The sequence below is a fragment of the Balaenoptera ricei genome, chromosome 5, assembly GCF_028023285.1.
Source record: "Balaenoptera ricei isolate mBalRic1 chromosome 5, mBalRic1.hap2, whole genome shotgun sequence".
NCBI lineage: Eukaryota > Metazoa > Chordata > Mammalia > Artiodactyla > Balaenopteridae > Balaenoptera > Balaenoptera ricei.
Genome location: NC_082643.1, coordinates 95,343,175 through 95,360,638, shown reverse-complemented (window position 1 = coordinate 95,360,638; position 17,464 = coordinate 95,343,175). Strand labels below are relative to the sequence as shown.

Genomic DNA, 17,464 nt, shown 5'->3' with positions numbered 1-17,464 from the left:
CTTATAGTTTGTAAATCATACGTGAAGCCCTTTAAGATGTTTTGAGCACAGAAGTTTGTTTGACATAGAATTCATGAGATGTGTTGGGTATAAATGGTAAGAACAGCATGTTTATGTTAAACATAGAAAGGGATAGAAAAAGATCAAAGGACTAAGAGATACCTAATATCCTGGAGGCACCTGAGTACTAAATGTTTATTGTGTTCTAAATATACAAGAGGCACTAAGTATCCAGGAGATATGCTCGATATACCTGAATACTTAATACTCATGAAGTCTTAATTCGGCCACCCATTTGTGAGACCCATCTGGCCCCATGTGTCCTCTGATCAACAAATAAAACCCATGGCCATTGATCAGGTTAATTGTCACATTGTAACTGTGGTCAGGTGAACTTGTCCCTGTGTCTTCAGTAGAGCAAGTTGATGTCATTGGCCCAAGATACCTTCTATTTGAGGAGCCTAATCCTCAAAACTCAACTCGGGGGAAAGCTAGCGAGAGAAAGGACATATGGACACTGAACCACATCCAGGATTCAGGTAATGTGGTCTTTCAACCCTACCTCCGAGACTCCATCCTAAATTTGTTATCTTACCGCATCCCTCCCCCCTTGCTTCTTGCTGTGTTTTAAATTACTTTATTAAACCATTTGATATGAACATCTGAATTTGGTCTGTGAGGCTTCTTTTTTAGATAGCCCACCTGGGATTTTATTTGGGGCTCCACTATCACATCAGGTCATTTCCCACACAGTACAGGTCACTACATAATCCACACGATTTTAAAATTGCATCTGTTTCCATATGGACTGCATTATATGATAGAAAAAAAGGTTACAGGCCAAATATTCTAAGGTGTGGATATATTTTCTTCCTATTTGATTCCAACTTCTATCTTTATTCCATGTACAGTATTCATTAAAATGCTATTAGGAAATCAGGATGTAATCCTTCTATGTTTTATATTTACTTTGCAGATTAACCATAAACTATTTCTAGCATTCCAAATTTTTCATCAGAATATTTCCCCAGCACTACAAAAAATATTTTAGACTTCCTGAAAAAGTGATTCTAAAATAATAATTGCGATTGTTTAACATTTTGAAGTGAAAAAATGAAAATGGTCTGAAGGCTAGCTGTGTTGGTGAGGCATTTCTTACTTCTTTAGTGATGTAGCCATCTTTATTTATGTCATACAAATTAAATGCCCAGTTGAGTTTTTCTTGTACTGTCCCCCGGAGCAAAATGGAAAGACCCTTGATGAAATCCTAAAAAAAAAATAAAAATACAATTTGATATGACATTTCTAAAAAAAAAAAGTAAAACACAAACTCTAATAAAATTCTCTGTCAAATGATGGAAGCAAGGGTTACAACCCTCTGGATTTTGAACTATTTATTTAGCAAAATGGTCCATGTGTTCCTGATTATCTTTTTTTCTAGAGATTTTTTTGTGGCCATAAACCACTCCTTAGGTTTAATATTCTTACTTTCTAATTGGAAACTGTGACTTAAATCTACTGTGGAACTGGAAATTGTGTTAGAACAGACACCCAAACAACAAGATTCATGTGTATAAGTGGTATTACTTTCCACTACAAGTGCACACAATTCTTTTACTGAAAATAATCTAATAACATTGTAACTTTAAAAATACAAGCACATACATAACACACTTCCCATGAACAAGATCTGCTAACAAGAAATATGGGCTGTCCTTAAGATATAGGCCAATTGAAGGCTTTTAGAAATCAAGTTATAATATGCAAGGGGGCAGAAGTTAAGAGAATGGAGCTGAAAGCCAGGCTGCCTGAATTCAAATTCCAGCTGTTTCATCTGATAGCTCTGTCCTCAGACAACTTACCATCCTTTTGCCTCTATTTTCATATCTGTAGAAGGGAGATGTTAGTATCTACTTCTTAAATTTTTTATGAGGATTAAAAGAGTTAAGCTGTTTATAACGGTGTCTGGCAAGGGCATCGGCTATGTGTTTGTCCAAGTAAATGGAAACTTCAGTCAGTATCACTGTTAGGCTGCTGTGATTGAACCGCAGACAAACCAGATTAACTTGATCAAATTCATATATATTTGTTGTTCTGTAGGCAGGGTTAACATTACAATATGGTGAATTCTGATCTCACATAGAACTGACAATCTGTCGTTAGGTAGGAATGAAAGAGCAGAAGGTGTTACCAAGTCCAAGCTCATAGAACTGACAATCTGTCGTTAGGTAAGAATGAAAGAGCAGGTGTTACCAAGTCCAAGCTCGCTCTGCTCCCTGCAGGACAGGCCAGTAAATCTGGAGACGAGGTGTTGAGGCAAGGAATATGACTTTATTTGGAAAGCCGGCAGACCGAGAAGATGGCAGAATAGTGTCTCAGAAAGACCATCTTATCAGGGTTTGGATGCCAGTTTCTTTTATAGAACAGAGAGGGGGAGGAGGTGAGGAAGCAAAGTAAAAAGGCCATAAGTCTTGCAATTATCTCCTGGAATGGCCAGCCTCGGGGAGGGGATGTGTTAATTTCTTCTTTTCTTGCAGCCATTCACAGGTGGACAGGGTCAGGATGCTTCCCTGAACAAAGGCACTTTGGTTTACCATTCAGGCAGGGGGGCAGTGTTCCCCAAGCAGGCCATTATGTATAGACAGTATCCTTTTAGTGAACAAAAGCAACGGGAAGCAAAGGCTAAAGTAAAAGAAACAGATCCAACACGTAGTCAGATTTTGTTCTTCCCTGTAACAAAGGGAAATGCAGAAGTGGCCTCTGGGTGACTTTGTATTCTCTCTCTACATTTTTACATTCCAACATTTTGTAATTGTTTTCCTGTCTTAATTTCTTTAAATGCTTTTTTTTTTTTTAAATGGGTGACATTCATGTAGTTCAAAATTTTTAAATATATAAGATTATTGATGAAAAGTATTCCTCCCATTCTTGGACCCTAGTCACCCTATTTCTTTCCCCTAGACAACTGGCATTAGTAGCTTCTTGTATTCACTTCCAAAGAATTTTTGTGCATATACAAGTGTAAGGCATATTTATTTACACAAATGATAGTCTTACAGGCTGTTCTGTACTTTATTTTATTTTTAACTTAGCAATAAATCTTGGAAATAATTCCAATCTTTTTCACTGTTGTATATGTATGAATGTATCGTAGTTTATTTAACCAATCTCTCATTGATGAATATTTAAAGATTTCCAATCTTATTAAAAACAAAGCCACAAAGAGTGACCTTATGCATACATAACTTACATTTTGAACAAGTATATCTGCAGTATGAGTTCCTAGAAGTGGAATTGCTGGGTCAAAGGATTTGAACATTGGTAAATTTTATAGTTATTTTCAAATTTCCCCCCAAATTTCCCTCTCAAAATCTGTATATGAGAATAGTATAGCTTGTCAGTACTGTATGCTATCAAATTTTTTATCTTTTTCAATCTTAAAGGTTAATATTTCTTTCTCAGATTACTTAAAATTTGTATTTATTATGAATAAATTTGAGCATTTTTTCCAAATGTCTTGATTTATAGAAACTCTTCACATATTAGTGAAATTAGCCCTTGTCTGAGATATATCTTCAAGTATTGCTTCCCAGTTTATCATTTCTTTCAATTTTTATTATGTTGATTTTTGTAAAGTAGGCATCTTTTTATTTTTATATTCTAGAATTTGTCAGCCTTTTACTTTATATTTTTTGGTTTCTGTCATATTGAAAAGACCTCTCCCATTCTGAAGTTATAAAAGTATACTCCCATGTTTTTGTTCTAGTACTTTCAAGATTTACTTTTTTACATTTAAATCTTTATTCCATTTGGAATTTACCCAATGTTTTTAGATAGCTGTCTGGTTTCACAATATTATTTGTTACCCACTGATTTGAGATGCAAGATTTATCATATCCTTAATTCTTTTATGTGTTTGTATTTCTGGAATTTATATTTTATTTCATAGTATATCTGTTTATCTAAGTACCTCTACTACATTGTTTCAGTTATTAAAACATTTTAGTAATTTTAATAGCTGTAAGGGCTATTTCCTCTTAATCCTTCTTTTTCAGCTATTTTCTTTCCACTTTTCCTTATTTAAATATTCCACCTGACCCCTATTGGGATGTTTATTGAGCTGGAGGTAAATTTATAGATCAACTTGGGCAGAACTGACAACTACATGTTGATGAGTCTTCCTATTCAAGACAATAAGAAACCTTTCCCTTGTCCAGGTCATTTTTGTCACTGAGTATATTAGTTTCCTCTTGCTGCTGTAACAAATTACCACAAATTTGGAGCATTAAAATAATACTTGTTTATTATCCTACAGATCTGGAAATCAGAAGTCTGAAATGGGTTTTACTGGGCTGAAATCAAGTTGGAGGCAGAGCTGCAGTCTCCCCAGTGGATCTAGGGATAGAATTTGTTCTCTTGCTTTTTTCAGCTTCTAGAGGCCACTTGCATTGATTGGCTCGTGGCCCCTTCCTCCATCTTCAAAACACAGTACTCCAGCCTCCTGTTGTAGTATCTCCTCTTTGCTACCCTGATCTTCCTGCCTCCCTCTTACAGGGACCCTTGGGATTACATTGGGCCCATCCAGATAATTCAAGATGATCTCCCCATCTCAAGATCCTTAATCACACCTGCAAAAAACCTCCTTTACCATGAAAGGTAACACATCCTACGTCCGGACATTAAGATGTGGACATTTTTGGTGGGTCTTTATTCAGCACACCAAACTCTAATACATCTTAAGCCCTTTTGTTTTTTCCAAGTTGTTCTTTCACATTTCTTAGTCATATTTATTTCTAGGTATTTTAATCCTTCTGTTGCTGTTATAAAGGAGGCCATAAGAATTCCTTAGTAGGCAGAGAAAAGAAGAGACGCAGGCAACAAATCTTGAAAATAAGTTTCTCAGGAGGTAAGAGAGGTCAAGAGAAGAAAGCATTACACTGGGAAAGGATGGTTCATCTTGATACCAATCTGCTGGGGAATGAAAAGAGCTTACTGAGTCAGCAACATGGAGGTCACCAGTGACTAAAGGGACAAGTTTCAGTGGAGGGGAGGGAGCAAAGAGTGATAGAGACTGTTAGAAAATTCACCAGCCATGGCTGCATATGAAGACAGAGGGACAGGACTATATCTGAAGAGGAGGACAGGATCACAGAAGAGACTTTTGAAGATGAGCACTTTGGGCACTGAAGGGACGAATCTAAAAAGAGGAAAATACTAAAGATGTGTGTATGTGTGAGAGAGAGAGACAGAGACAGAGACATAAATGGACTACTCCTGCGATGGTGGAAGAGATGGAGATGGTCTGCCCTGGGAAGGGAGGAGGCACATTTCCTCAGCTAATACAGAAGGAAGAAGGAGAACACCATGCAGATGCCCACAGCTGAGAAGAGGTGGGAAGATGAACGAGTCCTCATCTGAGACATTTAATGGGTGTTGTCTACTTGGGAGTGAAGGACATGGTGGAAAGGATAAGAACTGAAGGTTTGAGGAGAGAGAAGGAGGCAGCTCTGCTCCTGGACTTGTGCAGATTACAGGAAGCTGCAGCTCCCTCAAAATATTTTTCTGCCATCTGCTGGAAAATGGTTGTAATATATTTAAACCTGTAGTATATAATATACTGTAATTAATTAAGAGGTAATGACCCTCCTTGGAGTTGTGTAGAATACAACTTGCAAACTATATAAGCTTTGGCTTTTTTGGAAGGTATAAAATAGTCACTGCAGAGCATGGGAAGGTAGGCTTACCAGAGAAAGATTGCTGGACAATTTTGAAAAGTCAGATGAGGTGGATGGTTATCAATATAATCCTTACCTGTCACTTCAAATCACAAAGTAATAGTTATATGCCTTTAGCTGAAAAGAGAGGCTGGACACATGCTTAGAGCATTGGTTTTCAAATTGTAGCTTGCAGAATCACCTGGAGGGCTTGCTGAAACAGCTTGCTGGGTCCCACGCCAGAGTGTCTGATTCATTAGGTCGGGGGTGTGGCCCAAGAATTTACATTTCTAATCAATTCCAAGGAGACGCTGATACTGCTGGTCCAGGGATCACACTTCGAGAACCACTGGCCTGCCAGAATCATCACTGACACTGGCCCCATCACCAAGCAGAACAGGCCAGAGCAACAATGAGAGATTTAAAGTCGTGTGTGGACTTTTGTTGTTTGCCTCCCTAGTCGGCCCCTCTTTCCGTTTGGTGCTCCATCCAATTCTGTGGAAGCGCACTCCATCTGTGGCTCTAGTGATGGAGCCATGCCCTGGGCAAAACCAGGAAGCACATTTTATTCCTTTGGTCAAGGCAATTGGATCTGTGGTTGGCCTGCAACTGAACCCAGTCTACATGAGTGATTTTCAGGACTTCTGCTAGGAAGGGGTATGACAGAGATGCTTTTTCTTTCCTGCCTGGGGAAAAATCAAGCCTGGAGCTCAGGAGCTGCTGGCATCTTCTTGTAACCACGAGGGAGCCCACCCTTAGGTTGCAGCCAGACCTATCTCTGGACTTCTTACTCTTATGAGCCAATACAGTTAATATTGTTTTTGTTAGTGTATGATTTTCTATTATTTGTGAACAAAAGTACCCTGAGTCACAAGCTGACATCTAATTCCCATCTTTCTCTTAAATACTATGTATCCTGAAACTGCATACACTGAAAGATAGCTATGAACCTTGAACACCCCTCTCTCTTTTAATATACCATCTTGCAGGATGATATCAATAAACAGTTATTTCAGAAGAGGAAATAACTATTTGTGCAAAAGGCAAATGAAAGACTCAAGGTATCTTGTACTATTCTTACTCCATGCTTTTCTGAATGGTCATTGAAATCTGTCAAGCAGGAGTTACAAGACTAAAAAAAAAACCAAACAACTCTCAAGAGTACTTTTCACAATCACCTTACTTTTGTCTGTGAAAGGTTACATCTGTTCCCTAATGTACAAAAATGATAGATGGGGATTGGTACTGAATTCTGGTTTCTAATATCTTAGGATAAAGGCAATAGAATGAAAAAGGCATAGAGATATGACCCTATAATAACCTAGTCTTGTTCTATAGTTAGCTCTATTTATCGACCAAACCTTTAATTGGTGCCTTAGTGCTGGTTACATACATTCTGCCCACCATTCCCACACTAGGAGCTGCATCAAAGACCCAGCCTTGAGAGAGCATGTGTTATTGAGACCATCTAGATGGTATACATGACTGGACCCAGGTAAGGCCTGGAAAGGCATACCTGTGTTTAGTATATTTCTTACTTTATGCTTGCTTTTACATTTTTAGGAAAAGTTTTAAAGTTGTTTATCTTCTCTGATATGACCTCCCTTGACTGGAGTTAAACCTCCATAGTGGTTGAAGGATACAATTTCAGGTACTACCTAAAGTTTGCTTTTGTTTGGAACTAATAAAAGATATCAACATGTCTAAAAAATAAAAATGTATATTTCCCAAGATTTGTAGCCTAATTTTGTCAGGTGAAAGAGATAAAATACTTACCTTGATTGATATACAATTCTAGTTAGGTAATTTAATATCTTAAAAGATGAAAACAGCCACATTAAGTTAGAGGAAAGTGGTTTGATCTCCCTGAAGGCCATTAAAAATTAAATAAGTTTTAAACAAAAATCACAAATATAAATATATAATAAATGTATATGTAAATATCATGCTTGATTTATGTAAAAAATACAGAAAACTATAGAAGAAAATTGCAATCACACATAATCCTATCACCTGTTCACATTGAGTATTCCCACTCTTTTTTAATGCATACTTTGGCATATACTTATAGTACAAGCCATATATTATATATAAAATTCTGTTTATTTCACTTAAATTACAAGCATTTTCCAATATCACTGACGATTCACTGTGACATCATTTAAATAACTACAAAGTAGGTTTAACCGTATGAAATTGACCATATTTTTTATCATATTTGCCAAGAATTTCATATGGTAGTTTCATATGGTCTAATCTAATAATACTAGCACAATGAATTTTGGACACTTTGGACCCCAAACCACAATAAGAATTACAATTTAAATGACAGCCTAGTACTTAAGCAAGCACACATACATACACACACACACAAAATCATACACCAGAAACTAAAGTTATTAGTCTATTTCCATTTCTATTAATTTTTTAGTACTCTTGTCATTAATGTCTAAATCAATTTTACCACCTGCTAATCATTGCAATCTCGAGTGTGAAACACTGCTTTGCCTTATGAATATATTGTAATTTATTTAACCATTCTTTCTTATTGGTATATATGTGTATTAATTTAAATTTTTCTTTATTGTACATGATGCTATAGTAAATATTTTTCTCCAACTATTTCCCATCATTCTGACTTATTTCCTAAGGAAAGATGTGGAATTCCTGGGTTAAAGGGCTCTGGGAACACTGAAATTTATTAGTAGTAATGAGGACAGTTTATTGATAAGTGTGTGGGGCTTGGTATTAGGCAATTTCTGTGCATTACTTTATGTCAGCCTCACACAACCATAGCGAATAGGTATTGTCGTCCTTATATTAAAGATGGAGGCTCAGAGAAAATACATGACTGAGGCAAGGGATGCAGCCAGTGAGAATTAGAGCTGGAAACTGAACCCAGAACTCTGACTCAAAGCCCAGGCTCTCATTTTGTCTAGAACTGAAGCAATGGGCTGTGCTTACACAGAAAAGTATGATATAAACAAATGCTACATCTCTTTTTTCTGATACTGTAGGACATAATTGTAGGGTGATATGAAACAGTGACTCACAGTGATTGCAATATTTTACTAATAACATTTGTAGAACATTTGGAGGTACCAGGAATTCATAATTCTTGCCATGTAATGATGTGCATAAATGAATTAGAAAATGGCCTTAGCTTTTAAAAAAGGGAAAGTGAGTCAGTATGTGAATACATGTGTGACTAGGAACAGGATAAGTTAAGATCAGCTGAAGAAGAATCCCAACAGTTAGATGCCCAGGAAACAGAGAAAAAGAGAGTGAGCAAGAGAGAGAGAGACAGAGACAGAGAGAAATTGATATCAGTTCTCTGAGACTGACCAGTTGTTATACATGATCACTAACATTACTGAGCATATTAATTGTGCCAGACCATTTTCTAAACTCTTTAGATTCATCATTTAATCTGACGACAAGCTTGTGAGGTATCTATCCTTATTATTTCAATTTTACATTGAGGAAGTTCAAGCGCAGAGAGATTGAGGAACCTGCCCCAGGTATCCCAGCTAGAAGTGGTAGAGTTTGGATTGAGCAGTCTGACTCACAAGCGTGTGCTCTTTCAGATGAGAAGAGATTTCTGGCACCTCCTTGGAGATTGGAGTGTTAAAAGAGGAGACTGAAAAATTCTAGAACCAGGTCAGAAAAAATAGCAGATGAGGCTGGAGCATCTTGTGGTGCCCAAAAGTAAGGAACAAGCAAAGAAAGAAACAAAACAAAACAAAACAAAAAAATAAACAACCACAATGATGGGGCCATGTTGAAGCCAACTGAAAGAGCTTCCAGTGGCCCAGCTGGAACAATTTAAGCAAAAAGATAAGATATTGAACTATAACTCAAGTATAAAATATATGTCCGTTAGTCCACACCGATATGAATCACTGGTGGAATACATTCATAAATGGAGGAGAAGAGACAAATCCTTCTCTTCTTTGGAAGAGAAGAATTCCAAATAAACTCTATGTATACTCTACCCTTACGGAGATGGCGCATAACTCCCAGTCTGTACGTGTGATGTGTGCACAACTTCCTTCCAAAGAGAATGGTTTGGAAAGAGGGATAAAAGAGCAACTTTACAGTAAAGAAATTACCAGCACTGCTTCAACCAGGTGATCAAGGTTTACATCAAACGGTCATAAATCATGTTGAGGGCTTCCCTGGTGGCGCAGTGGTTGAGAATCTGCCTGCCAATGCAGGGGACACGGGTTCGAGCCCTGGTCTGGGAAGATCCCACATGCCGTGGAGCAACTAGGCCCGTGAGCCACAACTACTGAGCCTGCGCGTCCGGAGCCTGTGCTCTGCAACAAGAGAGGCCGCGACAGTGAGAGGCCCGCGCACTGCGATGAAGAGTGGCCCCCACTTGCCGCAACTAGAAAAAGCCCTGGCACAGAAACGAAGACCCAAAACAGCCATAAAAAAAAAAAAAAAAAAAAAAAAAATCACGTTGATACTATGGACTCTTGTTACATAATAAAAAACGGCACCTTACCTCTGTGGTCTTCCTCCTCAAAACACATATCCCAATTTCAATCATGAGAAAACACATCAAACAAATCCCAACTGAGGGACATTCTGCAAAACACCTGACCAAAACTCCTCAAAACTGTCAAGGTTATCAAAACAAGGACAATCTGAGAAACTGTCACAGCCAAAAGGAGCTTAAGGAGACATGGTGAGTGAATGTAATGTAAGATCCTACATAGAATTCTGGAACAGAAGAAAGGCTTTTGGTAAAAACTAAGAAAATCAGAATAAAGCATGGACTTTAGTTAATAACAGTGTATCAACATTAGTTCATTAATTATAACAAGTTTACCATATTAATGCATGATGTGAATAACAGGAAACTGGGTGCGAGGTGTATGGGAACCCTCTGTACTATCTTTGCAGTTTTTCTGTAAATGTAAAACTGGTCTAAAATAAAAAGTTTATTTAAAAGATGATTTAAAAAAAGAGGGACCTGACCTTCAGACTGTTGAAGCAGATAGAGATATTTATTGGATGCTTTTTCTCTTGTCTCTCTTGTAATAATCTTCTGCTAACCCAACTTTCATTAAACATTTCAGTGTATGATAAGAGGGATTCAAAGAACTTGCCCTTGGGGGGCCACAGGAATGTGGGCAAGGGCAGCCATGGCTGGAGGAGCTGGATACCCCATAGCAAGACTATAAGGAGGGAGCAGGCCAGAAGGACAGGGTGACAAGCAAAAGCTAGGACACATGCAGCACGGCCACAGTCCTTGGGAATCGACAGAAATGCATGGGTGAGGCCCAGGTTGAAGAACCTTTATGGCAAGAATTGTTGGATTCTACAAAAATTAGTCATGAAAATGGGGGAATGTCAGCTCCATAAGGACAAAAATTTGTGTCTTTTGTTCCCTGTTGTATCCCCAGCACCTTGAAAGTATATATATGTGTATATATATATATATATATATATATATATATATATATATATTTTTTTTTTTTTTTTTTTTAATTTATTTTTTGCCGCCCCATGCCACATATGGGATCTTAGTTCCCAGACCAGGGATCGAAACCTCACCCCTGCAGTGGAAGCACATTGTCTTAACCACTGGCCCACCAGGGAAGTCCAAAAAATATTTGTTAAATGAAGGAACAAAATGAAAGGACCTCTCAGCTACCTTTCCCTTTACTTCGCCAAAGAGCAAAGCTCCTGGAATGGGCACTAGAAAAGAAGAGGAGAATTATGTGGACAGGATGTGTAAGTGTGTGTGTGTGTGTGTGTGTGTGTGTGTGTGTTGAGAGATATAATAATAAAACTTAATGATTTAATAAATCTAATAAAATGGAATTCTATACCTATTGGTAACATTGCCTAAATAATTCCCCTTGATGCCTGACATCTCAAGAGAAAATAGCTATTTCACTTGACAAAAATGACTCATCCTAGAAGGAAAGTTTTCCTGTAACCATAATTGATATTTGGGGAGAAAAAACACATTTTTTTCTCATCACTGTGAATGACAAAGGGATTATTTTGGGGGGTTTATAATGCCTCCAGGGGTACCACTCACATTTTATTCTGTCATAATTGAATTGTCAGTGAATGGTGTTTTCTTGAAGCTCTGGACTGCGGCAGTCCTGCTGTCAATCATCAGTTACCTGCAGTAAGCAGGCATAGCTATTCCAGAATTGTTCTAAAGGAAAAATACATTTTCAGACTCAATAGTTCAAGTAAACTTGCCATTAGGGATGTGCTCAGAGGAGTGCACTGCCCTGATGGTGGTAATATTCTAGAAAAGGTAACTGTTGAAATAGTGGTAAAGGTTCAGGGTTGCTTTTGCAGTCAACAATTGTGTCATTCAGTAATCAGTGCATGGGATGAATTACTGAGTGGTGATTGTAAACATTGGTGATAATACTCAGTAATCAAATCATAGAAGACCATCTCAGATGTCTTCCAGCAAACATAGTGCCTCAGTATCTCCCTCTGCAGGAGGCAATCTATTGTGAGGGTTAAGAGTGGGGGTTGGAAAACTATGGTCCAGGGCTCAAATACAGCCCACCATGTGTTTTTGTTAATAAAGCTTTATTGAAACACAGCCATGGTCACTTATTTCGGATTTGTCTGTGGTTGCTTTTGTCTACAAGAGCAGAACTGAGTTGGTAGAATGAAGACTATATGGCCTGCAAAGCCAAAAATATTTATAGTTTGGTCCTTTACAGAAAAGTTTGATGACCCTTGGTTAAAACCAATAGGTTTCAGAGACTTAGCTAGAGCTGGGGTTCAATCCTGGTTCTGCCATTTACTAACTATATGACTTTGGACAAGTCACTTAACCTCTCTAAGTTTGTAATTCCTCATCTCTAACATGTGGCAAGTAATACAGGTCCTTTATTTTTTATCTGCAACTTACCACCCCCATCCAAAACTTCTTTTGTAAACTGAAATAGAAAAACCTTTACCGGGAAGACAGGGGAGGTGGTGAATTTTGGTGCCAAAACTCATCTGATGCCAAAACCTGAACTGAAATGGCATGAAAGTATTCTAATTATCTATCTATCTATCATCTATCATCTATCTATCTATCTATCTATCTATCTATCTATCATCTATCTATCTATCTATATCTATCATCTGTCATCTATCATCTCTATCCTTTATCATCTACTATCCATTATCTATCCATCGATCACATTAATCAGAAGACATCAAAAGCTATTTGAATACTTCCAAGTCATAGTAGCTTGACACAGTATAAGCTTATTTACCACTCACATACAGTGAAATACGAGTGGGGATGGGGTTCTGTTCCATGCAGTCATTCAGAGATCCAGCCTCCTCCTACTTTGCTGGAAGGCAAACTGAAATATGTAACCTCACAGTCTCCATAGATGGGAAGAGAGAGGAAGGAGTGTGGTCACTTCCACTAATCTCCCAGGGGTCAAAACTCAGTCCTGGTCCCACCTAGCTGCAGGAGAGGCTGGGAATACGGCCTAATCATGTGATCATAGAGCACAGCACATGGACATTGGATCAGTAGCGCTCTCTGCCATATTTATTGTTTATCATAGTTTTACTGAACAAATGTTACACCCTTGATTATAGCATACTGCAGACCCTGCAGGAGACATTAAATAATATAGAGTATAGGCACAGCATTACGTTTCTAAAATCTGCAAGACTCTGAATGAAACTCAGCTGGCACCAAGGATTTCAGATGAGGGACTGGGGACCTACATATTCCTCACTGGCAGGATAGCACAGTTGCTAAGAGATGCATTCTGGGCCAGACTGCTTGGGTTTGAATCCTGGCTCTCCTACTTTCTAGCTGTGTGACCTTGGGCAGGTTGCTTAACTTCTCTGTGAATCTCTTTCCTCATTTGCTAAAATGACAAGTTACTATATGTAATTCATTCAGCCCAATGCCTGACTCATAATGAGTGCTAAACAAGGGTCAGCTGGTATTACTGTGTGTAGCTATTACTATTGTTAATGTTATTTTTACACACTTAGTACAGTGATTGACACACATTAAGTGCTTGTTTTATAATCAGATGCAGAACAATCTTTCACAGCATCACAGACAGAGCAATCATCTGGCCTGTGCTTGAATGTTTTCAGTTATGAGATCACTATGTAATAAAATGACCAATGTCATTCTTAACTGGCTTCATTAGAAAAATCTCCCTTGTAGAAACCACTGTGGTTAACATCTAATAAATACTGAGGACACATTTGGTGCTAGGTACTCAGCCAAGCCCCTAACTGACATCACTTTGTCATCCTTCCTTTACCCTGTGAAGTAGCTTTGCTTGCTGATGATTCGCAGAGATGAACACTAAGCCCAGAGGATTGAACTACTCAGCCCAGGGTCTCACAGCCACTTGGTGGTGAAGGGGTTTTAGATCATCATATCTGGATCCAGGGGCCCTCCTGTCTTACTCACTCTACCCTTTGGAATTAAGCAAATTAAGTAGGAAACTTCCATTTCCCTTTATCTCAGAATCAGGATGGTCTCTGCTGTACCTCCCAAGATGCTATTGTTACCCCAAATATGTTCATTGCCTAATCATTTCTGTTTTCTAGAGACTTTTCAGGTAGGTAATCAATTTAGAAACATAACTACAATAATTTAGTTTTAAATTTGATTTTGATTTAACATTTATTAATTTAACCATTGGTTTGTCTTTAAAGAAAACAATTTTTTTTACCAACGTGCTTATAGTATATAGCCATTGTAACTAATTTCCTAAATTATAATCAGCATTCATCACAATTACCGTGATGAATATTACGTATTACAATAGCGACATTATGCATGGTTGCATATCATTAACACCAGACTAAATTTACATGTGAAATTGGATACAATGTGCTATAAGTAATTGATGGAACATTTCTGATACATTAAGTAATTTCAAGTAATGAAATCGCTAGCAGTCTTTGCCTTACTCAAACTAGCTATGAAAGATTTTATTAGGTGAACTGGAATGTTTGACTTCTATGTTATGACTAAACTAAGGCCGTGCTGGAATTAATCTTGTTGGTAAAGTGCAGCAGACACTAATACGATATTGATCATAGGCTGCCAAATCAGAAGAAACATTACAGGGGACTGGTACCTACGACAATCTCACGTCTTCCGCACTAACTGCTGCTGCCACATCGGAGTCAACCCAACTGCCCTCGCCTTGACCACTGCCAACTTCTCTCTTATTTTCCCAGTGATATTTCTTGGTTAAGTTGTGAGATGACACATTCAGTTTCCTGGCCCAGAATCTTCATTTTAGTAGCACCCAATCTCTATGAGCATCTAGTATGTGTGAGGAAGCACTTTGCTGCCCTGGTCACTCTGCCCCAGGACCAGACTGAATGACCTCTCAGCAGGCTGCACCTCCCTTTTGTCATCCTGACTCCACAAAGTGTTGAAATGTAAGTCAACCAATTGAATTTTAATATCTCTTGACCTTGTCTCCTCCTTCTCTCCAATGCCTTAACTGTAGTTCGGGCTGACATCAGCTCCTGTCTGGACTCTTGGATAAATAGCTGTTAATTGGACCTGTTTCTAGGAACACAGCCCTGATACCTTAACTTCCCCGCTGAAAGTTCTCCAAGGGCGCCTCACCTCCTGCAGGATAATCCAGCCTCCTTAGCATCCTGCCTCAGATGTGTCAGGATCTGCCCTCCACCTCCTTACACAGCTTTCCCGTCACCCTCCTCTTTTGTATTCCACCTTCCAGGTGATTTACAAATGCTTTCTCTTCATTCCCAGGCCTCTGCCTCACTCCCACCGCTTCCCATCCTGAGCCATTATTCTCTTGAGCATCTCCTGCTTGTCCTTCAGACCTAGTTCATCAAGTCCATGGGCAGGCTTCCCTGATACAGCCCCACCAGTGCCCTTCCTTGTTGATTCCACACCATCATCTGCTTTCCTTTATCCTGGCACTCACTGAAATTTCTGCTCATGTGTAAGACGCACCCTTCCCGATCCTAAAAATGCATACCCTCTAAATTATCTTGTTCCCATTATGCACAGTGACAATTCTGCCCCCAATTCCAGTGTGTGAGTGGGGATTTCCTCACACCATCAAGTCATCTCCAACGCCAGATGTGTGTATTATAATTGAACTTAATGCTGATACTTTCTACCTGGAGATAGAGCCAGATACTACATCATTGCCCCCTCCCAGCCCCCAACTTCAGACGCTACTTGCAAGTATAGGTTGTCACCTGTGCTTCTGACCAATGGGTTACAGATTGGAGGTTCCAACAAACCTTTTCTAGGGTTCAATGACTTTGCTAGAGCAGCTCACAGAACTCAGAGAAACATTTACTTACTAGATTACTAGTTTCTTATAAGAGGATATATCTCAGGAACATCCAAGTGGAAGAGATGCACAGGGCAAGGCATGGGGAAAGGGCTTGAGCTCCCATGCCCTCTCAGAGCACCCGGCTCTCCCTAAATCTCCAGGTGCTCACCACCTGGGAAGCTCTCTCAATCCTGTCCTTTTGGGTTTTTATGGAGACTTCATTACAGAGGCATGAGTAATTAAATAATCGGCCATTGGTGATTGAACTCAGTCTCTAGCTCCTCTCCCCTCTCAGGAGGACAGGACGGAGGGACTGAAAGTTCCAACCCTCCATAATCAAGAGGTTGGTTCTCCTGGCAACCAGCCCGCATCTCTAGCTGAGGTTCAAAGTTCACCTCATTAACATAACAAAAGACATCTTTGTTTTTCTCTTCACTTAAAACCCCATGTTTTAGGAGCTCTTTGTCAGAAACTGGGGACTAAGACCAAATATATATTTCTTTTTTTGGATACATATTTCTTACTATAAATCACAATATCACACATATATTAAAGAGAGATAAATAATTCTACTCCCTAGAGACAAAGCACAGCCATTCAGAATATAAGCAAATAGATGATTTACACATTCTACCCATGTAATATAAATAAAATATACATAATAAAACAAAATAATACATAATATATAAATAAATGTAATAAATATATAAGTATATATAAATAAAATATTTTTTATTTATTATTATTCTATTATAAATAAATAATGTATTTAGCTATGTGAATACTCGGGACATATTTCATCTTACTGATGCTTACCTGTAGTATTTTATGAACAAAATTAAATACAAATCACTCGAAGTACATAATTTGAAAAGGGATTTCCTTATAAAATTGTCAGTGTGGTGAATGTAGCATTTTGTTATATTTAATTTCTTTCTTCTATCTCTCACTTGCAGACCTTCGAGAGCAGGGTTTTTACTTTATCGGCTTTGTATTTCCAAGGCCTACCACAGTAATAGGCCCACAGTGGATGCCAGTAAATATTAATTAAATTGTTTGCTTTCTGAGTTTGCTGTCATGCAGTTGGGAAAATGCACTTTTCTTGTATAAACACATAGAAAGTACTAGAAAGCAAACTCAATGTGTGTTGTCATTCGCACTTATTTTGAAAGATAAGAGCAGCTTCTTGACAATACAATGAGGGAAAGTAACTGTTCTTAGGCTTTTTCTTTCCCCTCCTCAAAAATTATCAGGCAGTACTAAGAGAGAAGTTTATAACAATAGGTGCCTACATTAAAAAAAAGGAGAGATATATCAAATAAGCAATGTAACTTTATCCCTCAAAGAGACAGAGAAAGCACAAACTAAGCTTAAATTAGAAGAAGGAAATAACAAAAATTATAACAGAAATAAATAAAATAGAGAATAGAAAAACAATAGAAAAAAAATCAG

The 17,464-nt window shown here is 38.2% G+C and overlaps 2 protein-coding genes across 3 annotated transcripts in view; one reads left to right on the top strand and one right to left on the bottom strand.

The window, feature by feature from the left end:
* The window catches only part of PACRGL (parkin coregulated like), a 23,846-nt gene extending 23,309 nt beyond the window's left edge, over window positions 1-537 (top strand). Inside the window, exon 11 of the transcript XR_009503334.1 lies at window positions 414-537. The gene's annotated coding sequence lies outside the window, so the exon portion shown is untranslated. The remainder of the gene's footprint in view (window positions 1-413) is intronic.
* Window positions 1-17,464, bottom strand: part of KCNIP4 (potassium voltage-gated channel interacting protein 4) — a 542,247-nt gene that overhangs the window by 3,159 nt on the left and 521,624 nt on the right. For both annotated transcript variants that reach the window (XM_059923268.1, XM_059923269.1), the window contains exon 5: window positions 1,160-1,267. In XM_059923268.1, coding sequence (XP_059779251.1) covers window positions 1,160-1,267 — 108 coding nt within the window. The remainder of the gene's footprint in view (window positions 1-1,159; window positions 1,268-17,464) is intronic.